Source organism: Phaseolus vulgaris, chromosome 5, assembly GCF_051622355.1.
Source record: "Phaseolus vulgaris cultivar YP4 chromosome 5, ASM5162235v1, whole genome shotgun sequence".
Lineage (NCBI taxonomy): Eukaryota > Viridiplantae > Streptophyta > Magnoliopsida > Fabales > Fabaceae > Phaseolus > Phaseolus vulgaris.
The window spans coordinates 35920320-35944610 of record NC_143502.1 but is presented as its reverse complement, the minus strand read 5'-3'; the positions used below and the strand labels follow the sequence as shown (position 1 = coordinate 35944610).

General features: G+C 31.1%; 1 protein-coding gene and 1 long non-coding RNA gene across 3 annotated transcripts; both read right to left on the bottom strand.

Annotated features, from left to right (window-relative positions):
- Positions 1-961: 961 nt before the first annotated feature.
- Positions 962-1936, bottom strand: LOC137834508 (protein VASCULATURE COMPLEXITY AND CONNECTIVITY). The gene is made up of 3 exons (XM_068642537.2): positions 1733-1936; positions 1451-1656; positions 962-1315 (listed from the first exon to the last, which is right to left on the bottom strand). The coding sequence occupies exons 1-3, from the start codon at positions 1829-1831 to the stop codon at positions 1144-1146; spliced, it is 477 nt and encodes a 158-aa protein (XP_068498638.1). The 5' UTR covers positions 1832-1936; the 3' UTR covers positions 962-1143.
- Positions 1937-17355: 15419 nt separating this feature from the next.
- Positions 17356-21249, bottom strand: LOC150027600 (uncharacterized). Of its 2 annotated transcripts, XR_016521226.1 has the most exons (4): positions 19589-21249; positions 19287-19340; positions 18339-18998; positions 17356-18237 (listed from the first exon to the last, which is right to left on the bottom strand). It is a non-coding gene; the product is annotated as an uncharacterized LOC150027600 (long non-coding RNA). The 2 variants fall into 2 exon arrangements; XR_016521225.1 differs by lacking the exon at positions 19287-19340 and having other exon boundaries at positions 19589-21246.
- Positions 21250-24291: the final 3042 nt, after the last annotated feature.

Sequence of the window (24291 nt, the reverse complement as noted above, 5' to 3'; positions counted from 1 at the left end):
CATATAGTTAGTGTTATTTATGTTTATATATGTCATTAATTCTTTTTAACATTATTTTTATGAAAAAATACTTCTTTTTACTATCATTCAATTACATTAACTTCTACAATAATTATCTTAAAGAAAAATACTAATAGAAAAAATACATAAAACATTATTATATTTTAATTATTTAGTTATTGATCTTGATTTATTTATTAATTTGTTATGCTTATGTATCCAAGCTACGAGTAAACTTAAAAGAGAATGGATAAGTATAAATGAAGATTGAAACAACATGAAACTAAGGATCAAAGGGGAAGGAAGATGTTGAAATGTAGTTATAGTTAATTATGCTTGAAGCCCCGATACGAAAAAGATAAATCACACACGACGACGAGTGCAAGAAAAGAACGTTAGAATCTTGGATCATAGAAAAGAAAAACAGAAAGAAGATTATTGAAGAATTTTTTAGGTAGAACAAAACAAAAAACAAAACATTTTTCATACTTCTACATGTTTCTTCTTATTCTTATACAAATTCTCATTATCACCTCACGGAATAAATTTACATTTTTTTTTTTTGTATTTACACGATTTTCAGACTGTGCTAAACGACCATTTTTTCTTATCACTATTTCATTGTTCATTTCTTTCTCTGTTTGCATTCTGTTATTTTATCTTGTACTAGGTTGTTTCCATCTCCTACATGTTTCTTTTTTCTTTGGTATGTTTTTATAAGGCCAATAGTGCACTAGCTTATTTTAATTTTAATTTGATATAAAGGAAACATTTGGAAAACAATGATGGCGTTTCATTGAGATGATCTTCCTCACTTCTTGCATTATATTATGTGGTTTTAGTAGCAAACAATGTGGTGAAGGAACAAAGCTCCTCCTTATTTGGTCTAATTTTGTCACTGTTTCTCCATCCTAGCATGCCGGATTGCTGTTATTAATTTAACTGTAATCGGATGAATAACTGAGAACCAAAAATAAGCTCTTAAATAATAATGCTTACTTGTTGTTTTCAAACTAAGTTTAACTATAATTAATAAGATCAATGGCTGTATTTTCCAATCTAACTTAGTACACATTTGGTAAAGCAAAACATTAGAAAAAGGCACAATACAGGGAGCAGAAGTGGCCTCAAAGTTCAGTTATCTTAAGAGGCAGTGGAAGAAACGTAATACACAACACTGAGTAGAGCATGCAGAAAACACAAAACTCCACCAATGGATAGGAAGTGATGGTGAGTGAAACCACAAGAACCACTTGACTTGTTGTTTGATGAAGTCCCTATCACCAGCATGCTCAATCCAACAGCCAAAGCAATCCTGATCAACCACACAAAATTTTGCATTCATTTTTCCATCACATCTCAAATCTCTTTCTTTCTCTCTTAATTCTACAATTCATTATTATACATTTAACATTTCTCCAAAACAGTAGTGGAGGCAGTGAGGCATTACCATGTTAAAATGAGAGAAGCCATTGAGAGTTGTCTGTTGGGAGAAACCTTATCAGTCCCTTGTTGAGCACAAAGGCAACTGAAGCCACCAACCAAATTCACTATAACATGAGCTAATGCCAAAAGCACTGCTGCAGCCAATCCCAGCATGAAAGCCTTATGGCTTGGATCTTTACACTCAAATATCCACAATCTCAAGTGCTTAACCTGTTTAATTAGTTAATTTCCAAAAGAAAAAAAAATCTTGAATGTACTAAAGATAATTAGCTAGCATGAAGCATACCTTGTTTTGTGCAATTTCAGCTTCAATGCCTAGAATCCCAGCTGTGATATCCATGACCACAAGTAAGAGACACACAAAAATTCCTGCTCCTCTATTCATTTTTGGGAGAATTGAAAGTGTTTGTTTGTAGTTTGATTGTTGGCAAGAGTGGAGAAAATGATGTGAGGGGTAAACACTAATACATATGAAAATGGTACATAAAGTATATATAGAATAGAATTGGATTGGTAGAAGGTGGGATAAGTGGGAAAAACCCTTTTATACAAACTGGACAATCTAAACTTTGGTTTGCTTTTGTCTCTTTTTTATTTTTTTTTTCTCTTTGATAATGGATTCCTTTGATAGGGTGCAAGGAAAGCAGGGCATAAACCAGCTCATATAGTGGTTCAAATGATTCTGAAATAGGTAACATTTCTTTATTATATGAACAGGAACCAAATTTTAGGATTTCAAATCACAGGTCTTAATAACAAAAACAATTCTATGTAATGAAGATATAAATTGTGTCTTGAAGTTTAATGTAAATTTTAATATAATATTCATGATTGAGTCTTATTAAAATAATTAACAAATCACCTTTGATTTTTATAATAAAAGAAATATGATTAAATGTGCTCATAATTAATTTTTCTTGTAAATTAATAAAGTCATTTATTTGTAAATACAATCATCTCTGATATTTACGATAATAAGTTATAAATGAGAAGGGTTAAAAAAATCTTTAAACAAAACGTAAAAATCAAACCCGGTTATGGTTTGATTTTAATTTGATATAAACTGCAAACTATATTAATTTAAATTATTTTTTGCATTAAAATACTTTTAAGTTCTAATAAATATCATATTATTAGAGATCTTTATTTATTTTTTAAATAAATATAGTTATTGTAACAATCAAAAGAAAATTCACAACTCCACTAAAAATAATAAAATACAGAAAAAGAATTATATTCATTTTTAAAATAATTTCATTGTTTCTAAAATGTTGATGACAATATTTGTAATTACTATTGTTGTATAAAGTAACCTTTATAAAATTAAAATTATTCAAATTTTATTTAATACTATTACTTAACTATGTTAAAAAAAGTAATTGAATTGATTTCTTATTTTCCTTGTTGGTAAAAAATATTAGAAATATTTAATTGGAAAATTAATCAAAATAACAGTTAAAATACCAAAATAAAATATTGATAAGTTGCATTAAATTAACTTTAAATATAAATTTTAAGGCCTAAAAAATTTTATATACACCCTTAACACTGAAAAAAAAATTAAATTTAGTAAAGGTTTTTTAACGGAGGTTACGCAGAAGTTTTCTACACACCTAGTAAGACACATATTTACTAGAGGTTTTCCAAACCTCTAATAAAGTCAATAATTTTTTTTTTCTTAACTTCTCCTTTTTTAAACCTAAGACTATTAAAAACTAGAAAACATAAAAGTGATGTTGAGATATTTTTTAGTTTTAATTTTAAGTGAAATGGTAAGTCTTTTTTTTTCTAACCTTAGACACTTCTCCATTTACACTCTTCTCTAACCCTAAACGCTTCTTTAATCTCTCATCTCCAACAGCAAATTCGAACTTAGTTTAGAATTCTTGTCATTCTTCTCATATAAATTCGTGCTACGCTATTTTAGTTGTGGATGTGGTTGGTGTTATGTTTGTAACTTCCTCTCACTAATTCATGATTCTTCGCTCCACTGGTAATCACTTAGCGACGTTGGCTCTATCAGCGGAAAAGCAAATTGCGGATAACACACTTAACGGGGGTTAAAACCGCCGGTAACGCCAAATATAATCATGTTAAAAATAATTTTTTTTGTAATGTAATATTTTGATTGGATAGGGATTGAGAATGGAAGAGTGGAGAAAAAAAAGGTTGTTTAAATTAAATAAAAATAAGTAAAGAATAAGATAAATCGACTAATCATTGATAATTTATTTTTTAATTTTTAATTTTTATTTTCTAGTTATTTTTATTTATACATAATATCGAATTTTCTTTCTTCCTTTTTTTTTTCTGCTTTCCTTTCAATCAAGTAACCAATATGGTATCAAACAATCACATGATTTGGTATTCTAAGCCATGTATGAGCACATGAGCCATGGCATCAACGCTAAAGCCAAGAATATTTAGTGTGGTGTCACTAATGTTGTAAATGATACTCATACTCTCACCAAAAACAATATTTTATTCTAATCTTAAAATAATTATAACCTTATTTTAAAATTCTTTAAATAAGTGGTGACATACTATTCCTTTTATTTTTCCAAAACTCGTGTACACTTTATGGTGATAAATGATATAAATGTATAAAATTAAAATTGGAAAGTGAGATGGATGCATATGTGTGACAAAAAGTATGGTCTCAATCAGACAACCATGGTTTATGAATAATGGCACTTGGGACCTTTTCTTATTAATTAAGCTAACGTACTTTTCATCACATAAAAGCTGATTAAAGGCAGTGATTGGAATAAGCAAAAGTGATTAATACTATTATATGCACAACATTTAACGTTCAATGAGCCCTGTTTTAAGAATCTGTCACAACATAAAATTTAAAAACCTAACATGAAACGCAAATTCTATGGAATTATTATATTATATTCTTCACGCAAATTCTGTAATATTTCCTTGAATAGGGTTTGGCTTGCCTTTCAGATTTTAAAAGTTACTTTAAAAATGAACTAAAGTTTGAGGTTTAGGTTTAAAATTAAAATTATTTTATAATTGTATAATTTGTTTATTTTGAAGCTGCTATGAAAATAAAATTTGGTAGAAAATGACTGGGGAGTAGTTAGTGGCAAGACTACTTAGAAAAAGAAAAGTTTAAAAGTTTAAAGATGTTTCTTTTTAATAGAGCTCGAACATCTTCCGCATGCATATCGATTAGCAATTGTGTTGATCACTTTTCTTCCACTTTTAAGTGAAGGCTCGGTCTGTTTTGGGATTTAACTCCTTTGTAGCTTCGATCGTCGTCATGATGACACGGGGTAATATTTCCTCTATTTATTCTTTCGGAGATATTTCTTTCTCTAATCATGTTGGAACTTCTGTTAGCAGTTTGGACAAACTTACGTAAATGTCTGGCCTAAATGAGTTATTTTATTTTGTCATTCAATTCTTGACACTTCTCGATCCCCGAAGTTCCAATGATATCAACATTGCCTTGATGTATCGGCGTCCTTTGGACTATGTAGCTTTTGGAGCATGGGATGAGGTCAGTATTCAATGCTTCATCCATAATTTCCTCCTCTCAACATTCAAAGGGGTATAGCTGTGGAGTCAATGATACAACCCAATTAGTCAAGCAGATGACCAAGGACACAAGAGGTATTTCACACTTTGATCTGTCATCTCAGCTTACAAAACAAGGTCCCACCAAATATCGGAAGGACCTCGGCAGAAGAAGAATGGTGTCTAGACCAGAGTATCAGATGTTCTTTCTTTTGGTCTTCTTACAAGACAAAAATGTTTGTAAATAAATTGAGCTCACTTTGGGGGTTCCAAATAGAAGAATAAACTAGAATAGAGTGTGCTTAGTAATTTGAGTAGAGTGTGCTTAGTAATTTGGGTTTGTGCCAAACCCACCTTTCATGACAAGTGTTTCTAGGTTTAGAGTTTCTTTGACCTACCTTCTAGAAGGCTTCTCACAAATGACACCCCTACCTCTCTATCTTGTTCTCCAAGAGACTCTCCTATAAATAGAGTGTCTTGCCTCATGTATGTCACATATTGAATTTAAATATATTAAAGAAACTCTGCAAGAGTGTTTTGTGAGACTTGAGAGTTCTCATAGTGGGTCTTATCTTGAGTGTGTGAACACTTCAAGTGGCGGCTCTTTCACCACTCATCTTGGAGTGCCTCTTTTTCCAAGTGGCGTGACATCTTATCTTCTTCCATAAGCTTTCTTCATCCCTTCCTCTTTTTATCTTCCTTTTGTGCCATCCATTTCATTCCTCTTTATGATATCATGTTTGTCTTTTAATTCTTGGTTATCACTTGTCTTTCTTCATCTTATGTTCCTTCCATTTCCGCAATTTACCTTCATCATCATAATCACCATATTTTGTTTTTCTCTTTGCCCTCTAGATGTGAACCATCACATTTACTTAACCACTTGGTTAAGTCCGTGTCCAGTGGGAATCTATTTTGGATTCTCACCTTAAATTGTTAATCTCAAAAAAAGCTTAAACAAAAGTGAAACCACCATAAAATGTGCAATCCTAAAATCAACTCACATCAGTTGAGGTCCTCGATTTTCCCTATATTTATGTCCTCTTTCGGGCACGTGTTGGTCACCCCAATCTTTCTCTTTTCCTTTATCTCCACCATTTTCTAATCGGACCTGATTTCGATAATCACGTAATTCTTCAAGTTGCACGAACTTTTTCGTTCGCTGTCTCAATTCATCTAAGTTAGTTGTTGGCTTCTTGCATAGATTGTCAATGAACGGTCCTGACCATAGTGCAATCACCAAGTGATGCATGGCCACTTCCGAACTAAGATTTTGGATATTTAAAGATAGCTTAGTGAACCTCTCCATGAAGGCTCAAAGTGACTCACCTTTTCTTATCGTATGTTGAAAAATGCAATGGATGTAAGATGGTGTGGTCGACTAGTCGCAAGCTAAGTACCGAACTTAGACAAAAGTGTTCTAAAGCAATCAACCGAGTCAGGGGGAAGCCTTGTGAACGAAATAAGTGCCCCTCCCTTTAGTGAGGTAGGGAATACTCGGCACAACACCAAGTTGTCTAACGTATAAAGGCTTATTTTTGTTTTATATACGTCCACATGCTCATCCGGATTTGTAGTGCCATCATACCGATCTAGGTTTAGCCCCTTTCAATTAGGAAAAAGTTGTGCTTCCATGATTTCATTGGTAAAAGGGTGTCCCTTTAGTTCATCCTCCAAAATGAGAGTATGTTTTGAGTGATGGTGCATGGAAGATTGAAAAGGAGGAGTGAAGAAAGGTAACACCGACTGACTGAAGCAAAGGAGTTAATTGTTCAGTGGGTGGATGATTTTCTCAGTCCCTTTTGTACGAGAACAATTGACATCCATCATGGACCTGAGAGAAAAGACAAAAGACCAACATATGGTATTAACTAGGAACATGGGGAATGAGTAAATGTCTGAGGCCAAACAGATGGCCTCACTCATGTCCCTCTAAAGGGAGATGGTAGAGATGAAATAGAAGAATGAGGAGGAAATTTGAGCTCTTCAAAAGGAGAATAAGGGCATGAAGTGGCAGTTGTCCGAGGGAAAGTTGTTGCCCAAGCAACCACAACTGCCCGAAGTGTCCCAAGCCAGCCATTACCATAAGAAGCCTTTGGTTCAGGCCATCAACCCGTCCACCACGACGCATCCTTAGGAAATGGTTGAGGAATCATGACTCAACCGGTTGTTCTACATAATCAAAACCCTAGATATCGCCAGGAGGCACCCCTTCTAAGGGGCACAACTACCTCTCGCATGGAAGGGGTTGAACATCGATCGATACGACAGAACTACCGATCCAGACGAGCACATTGATGTCTACACCACTCATATGTGACTTTACACTTATGACAACTTGATGTTATGTCGAGTCTTCCCCATATCTTTAAAGGGATGAGCCCTCACTTGGTTCATCAGGCTCTCACCTAACTCTATCACTACTAACGTTGATGTCCAAGTTTGGAACGGAGTTCGCCACAAACCGACCACATCACCTAACGATCGACAGCCCCTGCCGGGTTGTCAACTCGAACCGAGTCAACACCCAGTGACACACACTGACCGACAAGATTTGAGAAGAGGAAGAACCAGAAGTAGTAGAAGAAGATGAACACTCGAAAGAGCTAAAAGAAAAAATCGCTAACCTCTCAAAGAAAATGGAAAACACCTCGCCACAATGAAGAATTCGGAAGTCGGAGAAGAAGAAATGAAAAATGAAGTGAGGGGGACTATTATTTATAAGGATCCAAGTAGTGAGCACACCAAATGTCGCCTTGTTTTGCATCTAATGATCCTCATCTCGAACGTACGGTTTCTCGTCTATAAAACCCTAAGTAATCATGAGGTGTGTCCCTTGAACGCCGACACTGCAACACGTCTAGTCACATCCTACCTCGAGAAACATAACTAACACGTTGAGATTATTCGAGAAAGGACATGTCTCGAGCCTAGGGGCAACTATACCGGTCGAGAGCGGATAGTTCCGAGATGTCTCGGTACCCGGTATCGACCGACCAACATGCTTGAAATGCAATAAGATTAAAGGATGATTAACGAGGTTAAGTCATGTGAATAACTACGTAATACGCCCTTAATCATGAACCATATACTAATTGTAGTCCAACAGTAACAGGACTCATCACAGCCGTATAAATAGTATACATAGGCACAACAACCAAAGAAAATGGACATCATTATTACGCATTTATCAGCGTTTGAGCACCGTTTGCAAGTGTGCTCCCGGCCAAGAGTCGAGGGTAGTGAGCAAAGAACGAAGGAAGGAAGCAAAGCCCAATTGAAGCAAAGAAGTTAATAGAGTAGGAGTGAAGGAAGGTAATACCGATTAACTGAAGCAAATGAGTTAATTGTTCAGCTAGTGAAAAAATTCTTTCAGTCTCTTTTGTAAGGGAACATGGGATATACTATTGTTGACCTTCTAGAAATTGTCTTACCATGCACAACTTCTAATATTAGCTTGGTCAATGATTGTTAACAAACCCTTGCCAAAAATATGGGGTTTCTCATTTCTCCCTTATAATCATGTCATGTTTTTGTTCTAATTAACATTAAAAGGTTAGCATAATGAAAATTGACAAACATAGATAATAGAATGCATAATCACCTTATCAAGAGTGACAACAAGATTCTGAAGCATTTGGCTATAAGAACCCTCGACATTTCATACAAATGAAAGGGATAAATGGAAAAAGTATTTAGAGGAAAAATAATAATGCAATATTAAAAATGTCAAGTGATGCCCTTGCCAAAAACATGGAGTTTCTCATTTCTCTCTTATAATCATGTCATGTTTAAATGTCAAATGTTTTTTCCTTATTAACATTAAAAAGTTAACATAATGAAAAGTGGAAAACATAAATAGCAGAGTGTATAATCACCTTATAAAGAGTGACAACAAGATTCTGAAGCATTTGGTTGTAAGAACCCTCAGCATTTCATACAAAAAAAAGGGATAAATGGAAAATGTATTTGAAGGAAAAATGAGAATGCAATATTACAAATGTCATGTAATGCCCTTGCCAAAAAAAAAGAGTTTCTCATTTCTCCTTTATAATCATGTCATGTTTAAAAACCAATTGTGTTTTTCCTTATTAACATTAAAAAGTTAGCATAAAGAAAAGTGGCAAACATAGATAGCAGAGTGCATAATCACCTTATCAAGAGTCAAAACAAGATTTTGAAGCATTTGACTGTAAGAACCCTCAGCATTTCATACAAAAGAAAGGGATAAATAAAAAAGTATTTAAAGGAAAAATGAGAATGCAATATCACAAATGTTATGTCATCTTACAAAAAACATGGAGTTTCTCGTTTCTCTCTTATAATTATGTCATGTTTAAATGCTAAGTATTTTTTTCCTTATTAACATTAAAAAGTTAGCATAATGAAAAGTGGCAAACATAAATAGCCGAGTGCATAATCACCTTATCAAGAGTCACAACAAGATTCTGAAACATTTGACTATAAGAACTCTCGGCATTTCGCACAAAATAAAGTGATAAATGAAAAAAGTATTTGATGGAAAAATGAGAATATAATATTACAAATGTCATGTCATGCATTTGCCAAAAACATGGAGTTTCTTATTTCTCTCTATTATCATGCAATGTTTAAATGTCAAATGTTTTTGTTCTTATTAACATTAAAAAGTTAGCATAATGAAAAGTGGCAAACATAGTGCATAATCACCTTATCAAGATTGACAAAAAGATTCGAAAGCATTTGACTGTAAGAATTTGCGACTTTTCATACTAAAGAAAGGGAAAAACGGAAAAAGTATTTGGAGGAAAAATGAGAATGCAATATTACAAATGTCATGTCATCTTGCCAAAAACATGGAGTTTCTCATTTCTCCCTAATAATCATGTCATGTTTAAATTCCAAGTGTTTTTGTCCTTATTAACATTAAATAGTTAGCATAATGAAAAGTGACAAACATAAATAATAGAGAGTATAATCACCTTATCAAGAGTGACAACAAGATTCTGAAGCATTTGGCCCTAAGAACTCTTGACATTTCATACAAAAGAAAGGGATAAACGGAAAAAGTATTTGAAGGAAAAATGAGAATGCAATATTACAAATGTCATGTAATGCCCTTGCCAAGAACAAGGAGTTTCTCATTTCTCCTTTATAATCATGTCATGTTTAAAAACCTACTGTTTTTGTCCTTATTAACATTAAAAATTTAGCATAATAAAAAGTGGCAAACATAGATAACATAGTGCATAATCACCTTATCAAGAGTGACAACAAGATTCTGAAACATTTGGTTGTAAGAACAGTTGGCATTTCATACAAAAGAAAGGGATAAATGGAAAAAATGAGAAGGCAATATTACAAATGTCATGTGATGATAATAAATTACACAAAGAAAAGTAGAGTCACATACATCACATCTAAACCTCGACATCTCACTCTTTTCAACTGGAAGAGATACATCTAAAAAATATTTTCTTTTTTCTTCCAGATTATGCTTTAAAATTTCTTTGGGAAGTTTTGTGCTTTCAAAATTGATAAATCTTGCCTTAGATACACAACAACAACCATAGAAAAATATTGGTATGAACACAAAAGAAGGCACATTCAAGGCGAACCACAAATGCAAAAAAAGCAACAGACCACTTTGAAAGGCCTCTAAGCAAACAACTGCTTAAACCAACTTTTCCCAGATCATTATAGACCTCTTCAGACACATAATTTAATTCATAAGCTTCTAGCATCAAATAATGTCGAAGGAGAATTTCATGAGAGTCCTTCAGAACCTAAGCCCCTATTTGGATTGGGGGTGGCACTGTAGCCGCAGACGGATTTTGGGTGCCACCCCTATTTGGATATGTTGATGGGTGAGGGTGAGGAGAAAGTTGGCCAAAATGAGGGTCTTCTGAGAAGTGAAGAGAAAGGAGAGGGTGAGTGAGTGAGTGCCACGTAGGATGGAGTGAAATATCATTTGTGCCCTCACTTTATTTTTGGACGTGTGAGCATTGTAGGTGAAGCATGCATGAGCATCTGTGAAGACAAGCTTTTCAGCAGCAAATGAGATTCCTGAACAAGTCGATTATCACTGAAAATGAGCGTATGCAATAATCGATTATGTGGAAAAAAAATAGTTGATAATCGATTATTGTAAAAAATTTCTGTAAGATAATCGATTATGGTCGTTTTTGCACTGGAAGCATAATTGATTATGTGCCATAAAGATTTGGATAATCGATTATGTCCTATTTTGCACTGAGGTGATAATCGATTATGGTTCTAATTTTCCAGATTTATGATTTTATGTTTTTTGAACTAATTTTTCAATGATTTTTTTTTTCAGGCACAGTTTGATCAATCTTAGACTTGCATTGTGTTGTGGTTTTGTTCTGCTCTGTTGAGGTATGTGTTTATTTTTTTAAAATTGTGTTTAGATGTTTAGTTTTATTTTAAATTTAATTTGTTTAAATTATTTTAAAGTAGTTGTTAATGAGTTTTTAATTTTAGATGTGAATGTTTAGGAAAATTGATTATCTAAGATTGTATATTGTTAATTGTTAATGTAAAAATTTCATGAAATTTGAATATGTTATTTTTGTGACATGAATTGAATTGAATTTATAGATTGAAATTAGAGATCAATCTTTTATTTTAAAATATTGTTATTAAAAAAAATTATAAAAATTGTTGGAGTAATTTAAAAACAGAAAAACCAAATATACAGAAGATTTGTTTGAAAATTTTACAATGTTAATAAATAAATTTATGAATGTATAGATAGTATTTTTTTAAAAAAACTTTGAAGCTGTTAATAAATAAATTTTTTTTATTTAAATTTACAGAATAGACTATTTTTTAGAAATTATTATTTTTACAGAATGTAAATATAATTTTTTTTAATGTTATTTTTTAAAACAAATATTATATTAATTAAAAAAAAAACAGAAAAAGATTACATAATAAGTTAGAATTTTTAATAATATGTGTAGATAGTTACTTAATGTTATTATGAAAAAATTTAAACAAATATTGTAGTAATTAAAAAGAACAGAATAAGATTACATAATAAATTCGATATTCTAATAATATGGGTAGATAGTTATATTTTTTAACATTTAATGCTTTATTAAAAAAAATATTTATTTATTTGAAATGATTATTTTTATAGAATGGAAATACAAATTTTGAATATTATATTTATAATTTTTTTCATTTAATTTTATGAAAATATATATAATTTATTTCTCATAATTTACATAAATTGTTAATATTATTATTTAAAAATTAAATCAAATATGGTAGTAATTTAAAAAGAAAACAGAAAAAGGTTACGTAATAAATTAAATTTTTACTAATATGTGTACATAGTTAATACATTTATTTATTTATAGTTAATATTTTGACATAATGGCAAATTTGATAATAACGGTTAACAGAAGTTTTTAGAAATTAATAATGTTATAGAAAGTTTTATTGTTAGATATTGGAAATGTAATTAAAAAAATTAATAATGTTATACAAATTTTTATTTTTTATTGTTACAAAATGTAAATGTAATTTAAAATATTAAAAATATTATTGGCATGTAATATTTTGCTTTGTAAACTTGTACTATTGGGTTTGAAATGACCTACCATTATGTTTATGATATCAGGTTAACTTCTGTTTAGTTATTTATTGTAGTAATTGCATTATACATGGCATCATCATCCCAGAAACGTAACAGAAGTCATAAGGGTAAATCTCCAGCAGAAGATGTTGTCACTCCTACTCAGCAAGCAACGAGGATTGAACAAGTTCTTGATTATTCAAGATACTTTAATACTAAACGTCAAATGGTGGTGTTTGAAAAAAAGTTTCACACAAGACTAGTATTACCACCAAAAGTTATGCATACTCCATTTTTTGCTGCTCCAGGATTTGAATTCCAAAATGCTCTGAATTGGCAAGGTTTACAACCTTTCCTTGGAATTAATCTTCCGTATTAGGAGGACTTGGTAAGAGTATTTTATACAAATGTAAAAATCACACCTGTTGGTCACCTTGCCATTGAGATTTGCGGAACAATGATACACATTAAAGAAATGGATTGGATGACCATTGCTTATCTCCAGTATGACGGTCTTATGTTAACGCCTGGGACGATCCCTGAGGAACTGAATTTTGATCGAGCACTAGCATTATCGTCCATGATTCGTGAAGATGTTGAAGGTGAAAATCTCAGAAATGCCGGTAGTCTGAAAATGAATGACCGATTGTTGCATTACACATGGGTGCATATCTTGTGCCCTCGTGGAAGCAACTTTGCACAACTATTGAATGAAGATATTTTGATGTTGTGGTTAATAAAAAATAATGTACGCATTAATTGGCCTCATTACATAATGCAACACATCATCAAATGTCGGGATAACAAGATGTCTCTCCCATGTGCAAATTTGATCACGAGGATCTTGCAGGTGTATGGCTTCGACTTGTCAAATGAGCAACCAATAATGCTAGGCTGGAATCATTACTTTGGTTAAAAGAGTATGACAAAATTAATTATATTCCAGGTCAATGGCGTATGGCAACTTGGTAGGCCTCACCATGCACACGAAGAAGATGATGAACAGTATGCATTGCCAGCACAAGATGTTGAAGGTGGTCAACCTGAGGCGACAATCCCCAATCAAACCGAATTGTTAACCCAAATTTTGTCCGAGATACAAAACATGAATACCTACATTGACAGGGTTGATCAAAGGATGGACCGAATTGAGGATACTATGAATGACATTCGACGTCATCAAGGCCATTGATTGTGTTATCATTATGTTATTGTCATTGTTATTTTTATTTCTAATTTTCATTTTGAACATTAATGAATTGTTATTGTTATTTAATATTAAGGTTTTATGCTACTTTTCATGCTACTTATTTACATAATCATATTGTTTTGAATGCAACTTTTTTACCATTTTATTTATATTATGCATAAATCATATTTGTGTCCCTAAACCCTAATACGGAACTTCAACAGCATTGGTTAAGTGTCATTCAATGTCTGCGTATCAGAACACGTCGTCATCTAGTTGTACTGGTTGTAGCGTGCAAAAACGTGGTACTTTTACCCATGTTACTGGGAGCACAAGTGCCTTCGTTGCTCCTATTTGTGATTGTGGACAGTTTGCTATTTTGAGAATAGCGACAACAGAAAAAAAAATGTTGGAAAAAAATTTTGGGGTTGTCCCAACTACAAGGTAAAATTTATACAATTAGGTTTGATACAAACTTACGAATGTTATTTTAAACTTATTCATTGTTCAATTTTATTGTTTTCATCAAAACAGATTAGAAGTGACATGGTTCTCGGCTGTAATTTTTTCAAATGGTGCATTGAAAAAGATGCAATTATTATCATACAACGGAATAAGATATATCTTCTAGAAAACCGTTTGAAGGTCTCCACAAGAATGATTAAAATTTTATTACTGGGGATGTCTTTTCTTTTTCTAATTAACATTATTATGTTCTTCATTTTTACATAATTTCAAAATTACAAACAAATTAACATGTCTTTATATTTCTTTCTGGATCAAATGTAATGACTTTATATTATATATTTTGACAACTACTTAATATTCATGTTATATTCTAAATATCTATTTTCTTTTTAAAATATATTCATTTTATTATTCATAATAATGAAAATCATTATTAAAATTAATTTTATATATATTTCTATATATATAATATAACATAATTTAAAAATTCATATATAATATTAAAATTATGAAAATAAATTCACTTAAGTAAAAAATAAAATAAATTTAATAAAATGTTAAATAATCAAATTATACTTAAATTTAAAATTATAATTCATGATTTCTTTCAATTTTACATTTTTTTTATTTATAAATGAAACTTAAAATTATTTTAATTAACTAAAATATGAAAAATGATTCATCATTATTTATTCTTCTTTTATATACAAGGGTAAATTTGTAATCTTACAAATTTTACTATTTAAAATAATTTATAATATTCTTACAATCATCTCATCACTCACAAATTTCAATAAACTTTCCTCACACATCTACTTTAACATACCCTAATCCAAACAACCTCAACTTTCTTCACACTTCCACTCCTCCTCACCCTCAACTTTCCACTCCCCCAAACCCTCTAATCCAAACAAAGCATAAGAGATCAAAAAGCACATTCCTATCAACCGATAACGTAACCAAATTCTGAAGAAACACGAGTTAATAGAAACTCAGGTTTCATGAGAAAAATGCTACCAAGTACCAACATGCAAGTCCATTCGGTTTGTTTTAACACCTATAAATTAAAATTTTCGTACAAGTCCAAACATTTTGGATAACTCCAACATTAGCTAAATTCAGACAATGGATAAATAAGAATGGTTTCTCTCTTTTTTTTCTTTTTTTTTAATCTAACTTAATAAACATTTGGTAAAGAAAAACATTTGAAAAAAACACAATAAATGGAAGATAAGTTACCTCAAAATCCAGTTAACTTAAATGTTAGTTAACAGCCAACGGTCGAAACGTAATACATTGAATAGGACATGCACAAAACACAAAATTCCACCAATGGATAGGAAATGGTGGCAAAGTGAAACCACAAGAACCACTTGACTTGTTGTTTGACGAAACTTTGTGAGATATGTCTAACCAAGGATTAGGAAGATCATTTTCGACAATTTTCATTAAATAATTAAAAAAATAGAAAAATTAAGATAATATTATGAATTGAGAAGAATCATGTGCCACTTAATCTTGCAAGATAAATAACTCGTCACTTGTAATCTAATTCAAAGATAAGAACTCTTAAAAAAGAAATATTTTTACATCCACATCTTTAATTAACCAACAATATATCATACAAAAAATAAGTTAAGATGCGTCATTTTAAAATAAGCAAATGAAGATATGACTAGGGCTGAGCAAAAATCTACTTTTATCAAATTCCTCCATTTTTGCACTGCACTAATCCATTAAAAATTCATTTATTTAAATCCAATTTTTAGTTTGATCCATATTTTATTATATTTTCATAGCCGATATCCATTTTGTTTATAAATATCTTCAAAATTAGAAAATCCAGATTTCCAATCCAAATTCTCTATTCTATCCAAATCATCTTTTTATTCTTTCTCTTTCTCTCTCTCTCCTGCACCTCTTATTCACTTTTTAAAATTTTAGTTTCTCTCTCTCTTAGTTCCACCTCTCTCTCCTCCACCTCTTGGTTCCACCTCTTATTCACTTTTTTAATTTTAATTACTGTCTCACACACACATTACATTATTATGTAATCAAGTTTTATACATTTTTTTATAATTTTATTTGTTCCAATATTTTGTACATAATAAATGGATATAATATTTTCAAAGTTTAATTAAAGTATTATAGGTAGGTATATTTTAATGTTAAAAATGTATATATTATGTTATCTTTAATTTTTTTTTAGTTTTATTAAATTATAACTTTATTATATTTTCTTAATATTTATATAATATTCTAACTTTTTGATACATATTATTATATTAATATTGTGTTAATTTTTTTAAGAAAACATGATTTTTTATTTAAAATACAATTTTTTTTATAAAAATATGGATTTTTACTTAAAATCCAATCCAAATATGTGGATTTGGATATCCAAATTCTTTTTATTAAAAATATGGATTTGGATTATAAATCTGGACAATTGCTTCCTGCACCATATCACTGCACCCGATTCCAGCGGAAAAGACGAAACTGTCCTTAAATTTTTTTTCCAAAATATGTGTTCTGGATATTTTTTTTCGAAACGAAATTTTATATTATGGATTTTTTTAATCCGGAATGGGTTTTTCATTTTTGTTTCCGGATTTTCATTTCCGAAACACAATAATCTCTTTTCCAGATTTTTTTTTCTGGAATGTATTATTTTCAATTTCGGATTTTTTTGTCCGAAATAGAATTTTAATTTTTGTTTCCGGATTTTTATTTCCAAAACTCAATAACCACTTATGGATTTATTTTTCCGGAATATATTATTTTCAATTCTGGATTTTTATTTTCGAAATAAAGGGTATTTTTGGAAATTAAAAAAATATGTTGGGTGCGGGTTAAAGATGATTGGGTGTAAGAAGCATTTGCCATAAATCTAATCCAAATATTTGGATTTGGATTACCCAAAATCCAATCCATAACCACCTTAGATATGACATTCTAGATGAGAATTCACATTTTTATTTAATCAAAATTATTAAAATGAGTACATAAAACCCTTTTACAGAGAGAGTATGGTGGGAAGGAAATAGAGAAACAAGTACTTCCCTTCTCTAACCTTATATTCAAACAAAATATAAAATAAACTAATACTAGAAATAACTAGTATAAAGAAAACAAATAAAAAATACACATTTATTTTTATTTTAAGATCATATCATCCTTCCCTTTTTTTTAAGAAATTTCTTTCCAAATTTCGAATAAACTGTTAGCCTTCTTGAATTACACCAAATTCAATTCACAAAAGGCATCAAAGAATTCAATCCATAATCAGCTAATCAAGCCACCGGAAATAGATGAACCACTGCACCAGTTCAAGTAAAGATCTCAGTCAGTTGAACAAAAAGAATCTTTTGCCAATTCGACAATTCAAGTTAGGTGCATCGAATAGAATTCACTTTGCACCAACTATTAAGAGAATCACAAACAATTCCACGATGAGCTAATTTGATGCACTGCTATTGAATTCTCTAGTTATTCCATTGAATCCAACCACATCAAAATCAATGGCATAAGGCATCGTACAACAAAACCAATGAATTACCACAATTGCTTTAAAGAATCAAATCGAATTTCTCCTCGTGCTGCTTGCTGAGCTTTTTAAACAATTTGAATACTCTATTTCAATGATCTAAGGCACCAAAATTATGGAATTTATTTGAATAAAAAAACCAATCAATAACTGTGCCGTTCAAGTTCAATTAATAATCGACGAGCCAGCTTCTTCTGATTAGGAGTTTGATCAATGATAGAGAAAGGCACCGTCAATTCAATTTAAAGCCACCGCGCTTGCTAAATGCTTGATAAAATGTCGGAAGCACAACAATCACAAAATTGCATCCGCTTGCTCAGATCAATTGTCTCCACTGTTTGTGGAATTTAAATGCATTGAACCTACTCACGTGTTTTGATTCAAACTGCAGTTGCTGAATTAATTCAATCACAGAAAATATCAACTGCTTGCTTCCAAAACACTCGAGCAACGAAGCAGACTTTGAATCATCTGCTTCAATTAAAATACATGCTTGATCAATTGAACTGCTGCTTGATAAATTCATCTGAACAAAACGATTGAAACAAATTATTAAGCACAGATACGCTTACATTCGACGCAGTGTCAATTCCAAATCTTGGACGAAATGCTTCAATGAAACCAGATTGATTCTTGCACCGAAAGTAAATTTCAGCGTCAGTTCCATAATTCCGCTTCTTAATTGCACCGTGCAATTCATGTTGCCTGCACCTTCACTCGAAACAGCTCCTGCTTTGCAGATTCATATTCCAATTTAGTTTCCGAAAAATACCGAATCAATTGCAATTGACAAGATCCGCACCGCATAATGCTCTCACAATTCAATTCACCGTACGCGTGATTACCCCACCTGTAACTAGCCAGCATCGCTTGGAGATCTTCAATTCAAATAGACTCTATTTGCTAAGTCAATTTCCAATTCCAAAAGCGCACCACAACACTTTCAGTTTGCACTTTACATGAATTAAAATTTAAGAATTGATTTGAAAACAACAAATTCAATTTTGTTCACATCTGCACGTGAATTCAGTCATGCTTGGCTTAGTCAACGAATGCAGCGGTCCTTCAATGAAAGACGCTTACCAATAACCGAACAAACTTCACAGAATGGCTAACAAATCGCGCTTCAAATGCAATGCAAATTGCACCAATGGAACAAAACTGCTTCGCTGGAAATGTTGCATCTGTCATCAAGATGTTGGATCTAAGCTTTGATAGCTTGAAATAAGTACCTGTAAGGGTTTTTTATTTAATTTTCTATCACAAACTAACTAACAATGGAAACTCTGGATTTTGGTCTAAAAATGAAGCTTACCACCGAACACAAATTTAAGCTAAGAAAATTATTTAAATGTGAAGATTTGCTTCTAAACGATGAGAAAGAATTAACACATTTCACAAGGTAAAAAGACATGATGAAGGAGATTAATTGGCGGAAACACGAAGCAAAGAATAACAAGACAAACAAGATATTAAGAACTCAAGACAGAGAACAATGAAGAAAAGATGGAAAAACTTACAAGAATGAAAGAAGAGTACTACTTGAAGAAGGAGGTAGAATCGTCAATTACTTCCTAAGAGTTCAAGATAAATTTCAAATCACTCACACAAGTGTTCTCACAAATAGAAAAGAGCTCTCCTTATATATAAAGTGTGGGAAGGGATTAGTCAAACAAACAGTTCCCTTCCCTAATCTTATATCCAAACAAAACATAAAATAAACTAATATGAGAAATAACTATCTTTTCTTGCTAATAAAAAAAATACTCATTTCTCCTAATTCCTTTTCTCCAAAACAATAGTGGAGGCAATGAGACATTACCATGTTAAAATGAGAGAAGCCATTGAGAATTGTCTACTGGGAGAAGCCTTATCATCCTCTTGTTGAGAACAAAGGCAACTGAAGCCACAAACCAAATTCACTATAACATGAGCTGATGTCAAAAGCACTGCTGCAGCCAACCCCAGCATCAAGGCCTTATGACTTGGATCTTTACTCTCAAATATCCACAATCTCAAGTGCTTAAGCTGTTTAATTGGTTATCAGCTAAAACAACTATTGCATCTTAATAGAAAATTCAAAAGAAAAAAAAATCTTGAATGTACTCAGAGAATTAGCATGAAGCATGCCTTAGTTTTGTGCAATTTCAGCTTCAATGCCTAGAATGCAGGTGGAAAAGCACTTGCAAGATATTATGACGCAGAAGCTTATAACCAAATGCTTCAAAATGCTAGACGGAATCCAAGACCTCTAAATTGTATAGCGTGACACAACTCCAGTTATCAAATGAGTTAATGCAAAAAACAAACACACTTTGATATATTCAGAGCCTTCGGGAGAGCCTTTGGGAGAAAGATGCATGCAAATCTGGTAAGCAGCATTACTGCATTTAATGAATGTCGTTTGAAGTGTATAATCAAAGAGTTATATACCTTATTGCGAAAAACATAGAGGCTTACAAAAAAGTGATCCCACTTTCACATCATCCCAATACCAAAAGAAAAACACCAACAAAGTAACAACCCCATCACCCAGCAAAATTATGAAAAAAAGAGAATAAGAGTAATAGGAACCACTCAGATCCAATACCGATTTTCCTTTTCCTTTTCCTTTTTGACCCAATTGCCATCTGCAAAATGCAGATACATAGCTACACAAAAACACGCACAGGACCTTGAGCCACCAGCGCCGACCCTGGTGTAGGGGTATTAATAGGTGGCGCCGCCACACTTGGAGGATTTGGAGGGGCAGTTTCCTCCGGCGGCGGCGGCGGTGGCGGCGACTGCAGCATTGGCGGCGGCGGCGAAGATGGGTTGGTGTCGGAAGGAGGAGGAGGGGTTGGATTTGTAACCGGAGCGGTTGGATTTGTAACCGGAATGGTTGGTGGGGTTGGGGGGTATTGAATGGAGGAAGGTGGGGTTGGTGAATTGAAATTGGGGTCGGGTAATGAAGGTGATGGATGAAAGCAAGAGCCATCAGAACAGTCATTTGCAGTGTTGGTGTGGTGGCGGCGGCGGAGGAGCCCCAATCCCAAAACGAGACCCAGAACAAGGAGCACGGTGACTATGAAGATGAAGATCTTTGTTGCTTTCCCCACGTAGCACATTCTCCTGTTATTTTTCCCCTGCAACTGGGAAAAACGATTTTGTAAATGTTGAAGATGGTGGGGCTTTGTCTGGCTGTCCTAACCTGAAACTTGATTTCCTTTTCAGTACAAGTTGTTCTCCCAGTATTTGTTAATCTGCTTCAGTAGTAGTGACTGTGTGTGGGTCTTTTGCCTTCTTTTTCGTCTTTTTCCATTCTTGCGTTCTTCTATGCTCTTTCCATCCTCACTACAATACAACTGCCCTTTCCTTAACGGCTACAAACACACTAATTCACGTTACGTTACCTGCACAAACCTACCATTTTTAAAATTAATAACTTTAATCAAAGATTAAAGACCAAACAACTTCCTATAATACTCCAAGGTTACATTATAATCATGCTTGCACAAACATTATGCAGGTTTCTTCTTTCGATTTGGAGAAACACGTGCCCATCCTCATTTGTAATTTCAAATTTAATTTAACAGCCTTCTGTATTTATTCCAGGTATCTAAAACCAATGACTCCAATTTAAATCCATTCATTTATCAAAATCTTGAAATCTGTAATATATATATAAAGGATTTCTTCTTTAACTTCAATTTATTTTATTATTTTCTTCTTATATTAATATTTAAGTTTATTATTGTCTTAGGAGTATTCTGTGAAGCAGTTTTAAATGTAGAATATTTTTTTAATTTAATTTTTTGTATTTTAATTCGAATTTTTGAAATTTTATCATCATTGTTTTTTTTTCTTTCTCACTTTATTTCTCAAATTTCTTGAAACACAATAACATCACTAGCATACTCTTTTGTATGTCTCATACACATAAATCTATATATCATTTAAATAAAATATAAATTTATATATAATAATAATAATAATAAAAATAAAAATTACTAAAGATACTTATATTCCCACCAATATATAAAGACAACAAAGAAGAGTATAGAAAATCCGAAAATCCACCTATATTGATGGTGACAAACTGCTTCAACTACCACCCATAATAAAGCAAAAAAATTTCAACAAAAAAAATAATATTGACTATTCTGTTAAGATATATGATTCTAAATTAGAAGTTAAATTTGACCTTTTTAGAACATTTTAAAAATTGAAAAAAAAAACATTTGTTTAACTTCATAACTTTTACGTAATCATATTTTAACTTCATAACTTTTACGTAATCATAATTAATAATTAATTACAAGGTGAATATTTCTATAGTGACATTTCTCTTGGAAGTATTTAGTTATCGTTCCTCAAATTAGATTATTGCTGTTATGATAAGTCTTTGGTTTACGTCATTAAATGATTGATTCATTATTGATGTTTTTATAGAAAGAATTTGAAAGGTATACAACCTCTCCTTTTAGTGTTATGATGAAAATTAAATAGCATATGTATATAAACAAAGGACATTAGAGAATATATAAGTTAAAGAAGTGAAATGTTTTAAAGAAGAAAGAAGAACATAATTTCAATTTATCTTAATGAAGACATATTTGAGACGGTGGAATTAATGTATGTTCAAATAACTAAGTGAGTATGATATAAATATTTTAAGAATTTAGTTGATTTTATGGATAGAAATTTACTTTAAGCATGATTTTTTAATTATGTTAATGTATCGTTGTTATGTTTAACAAACTCTTATTCCAACTTACTATGTATAAATAACTCTTACTATATCAAACATTAATACAACTCATGATTATATTATGGTTATAAGTATATTCTTACACAACTTATTATTATGCTAATTTTTCTTTTATAGAATAAGATTTCACCTTAAATTGAACCAAAATAAAAGTTTATTACAATTTTAAGGAGTAAATTTTGACACAACTTGCATTAAAGTTGTGTTTGGATTGGCTAAAGGATTTGAGTGAGTGGATTTGGAGTGATTTGAGATGAAAGTATAAAGAAAGTGATATTGTTTGGATTAGGGTATATTAAGGTGGATTTATGAGAAAAGTTAAGTTTGTGAGTGATGTGATGGTTGTGAATTTTTTTTTTTAAATGTGTAAAATATAAGTTAGTAAATTTATCTTTATAATAAAAAATAAAAAATATATTAATTTATTTATATGTTTATTTTTTTATAATTAATAATATTAATATTATTATTATATAAACAAAATTATTTTATATAAATGACTGTATTTATTTTTATTTTATTATTAATAATATTAATTGTATTTTATCAAACTGAATTGGATTAGTTTAAAAATAGAAAAATTAAAATACTTCACATAAATTACTTGGAAAGTGTCTCTTAATAAAAAATATTAATATTCAGTTTTACTTTTGAGAAGAGTAAGAATGTAATAAAATTGTTCACGTGTGTTTCTTCAGTAATCCGGGCATAATCGAGAAGAACCTTTTTTCCTATTTCATTGTTTTTTAACGCTCTTAATTCCCTGCTAATCAGCTGATACAAATAATGTATTTCCCTAATATTCCATCCACGTGAATAGTGTTCACCCAAATGTAAACAAAGCATAAGATTTTTCATATTTAGTAAGATTTTGATTTAACTTGGATCAAAACTAAAGTCTTTCATAATTTTTAAGGATAAATCTTGACACAACTATAAGATTGAACATTTTTTTCTTATACTTAATACAACTTTGCCTAAATTAAAAGAGGATCAAAATGTTTTAAAATCTTAAGGAACAAATGTTTGGTGGAATTTAAACAAAAGTTATACTTTCAAAAGCACGAAATGAAGAAGTAACAATTGTGATTAATTAAAAAAAAAGTATGTTATGTTTAATTTTTCAATAACTCAAACATGTTATAACAAAGTGACAATAGTATCGTTGATCAAAATTTTAAAAATAATTGTAAACTGCAAAATATATGACTAACATTCAAGAAAGAACTACATACAACATGCTTGTAGAATGGGTTAAAAAAGAAATAATAACTTCACATTTTAAGAAGCTTCAAATCTAATTTTAATTATATTTATGTATTATTTTATATAATTTGACACAATTAAATAATTTTAAAAAATATTTCCTTGATAGGAAGAGATATTTGTTACAATATATGTCAATTTCAAGTATTTTAAGATAGTATCATTAGGATTAATTATATCATCTAATGTATTGTTTCATTTTAAGTTTAATGACTGGAACACAATTTTGTTCTTGTAAAACGTCTTTGGATTAAAGAAAGTAGAGTGCATATAAATCACTATTTACCTTAACTCTACTACAAGAAAAATTCACTTTAGCTTCCAACAAAAAGTGAGGGTTATAAAAAAGAAGTCACTAGTAAGAGTGAAATCTACTCAAGTTGGACACAAAAATAAATGTCAAACATTGTGTCCACAATGGAGACTTTTAACTCACACTAAAAATTATTAAAGTAATAATAATAAGTTAGCATCTAGAATGGGGACACAAAGTAGATACAATAAAAAAA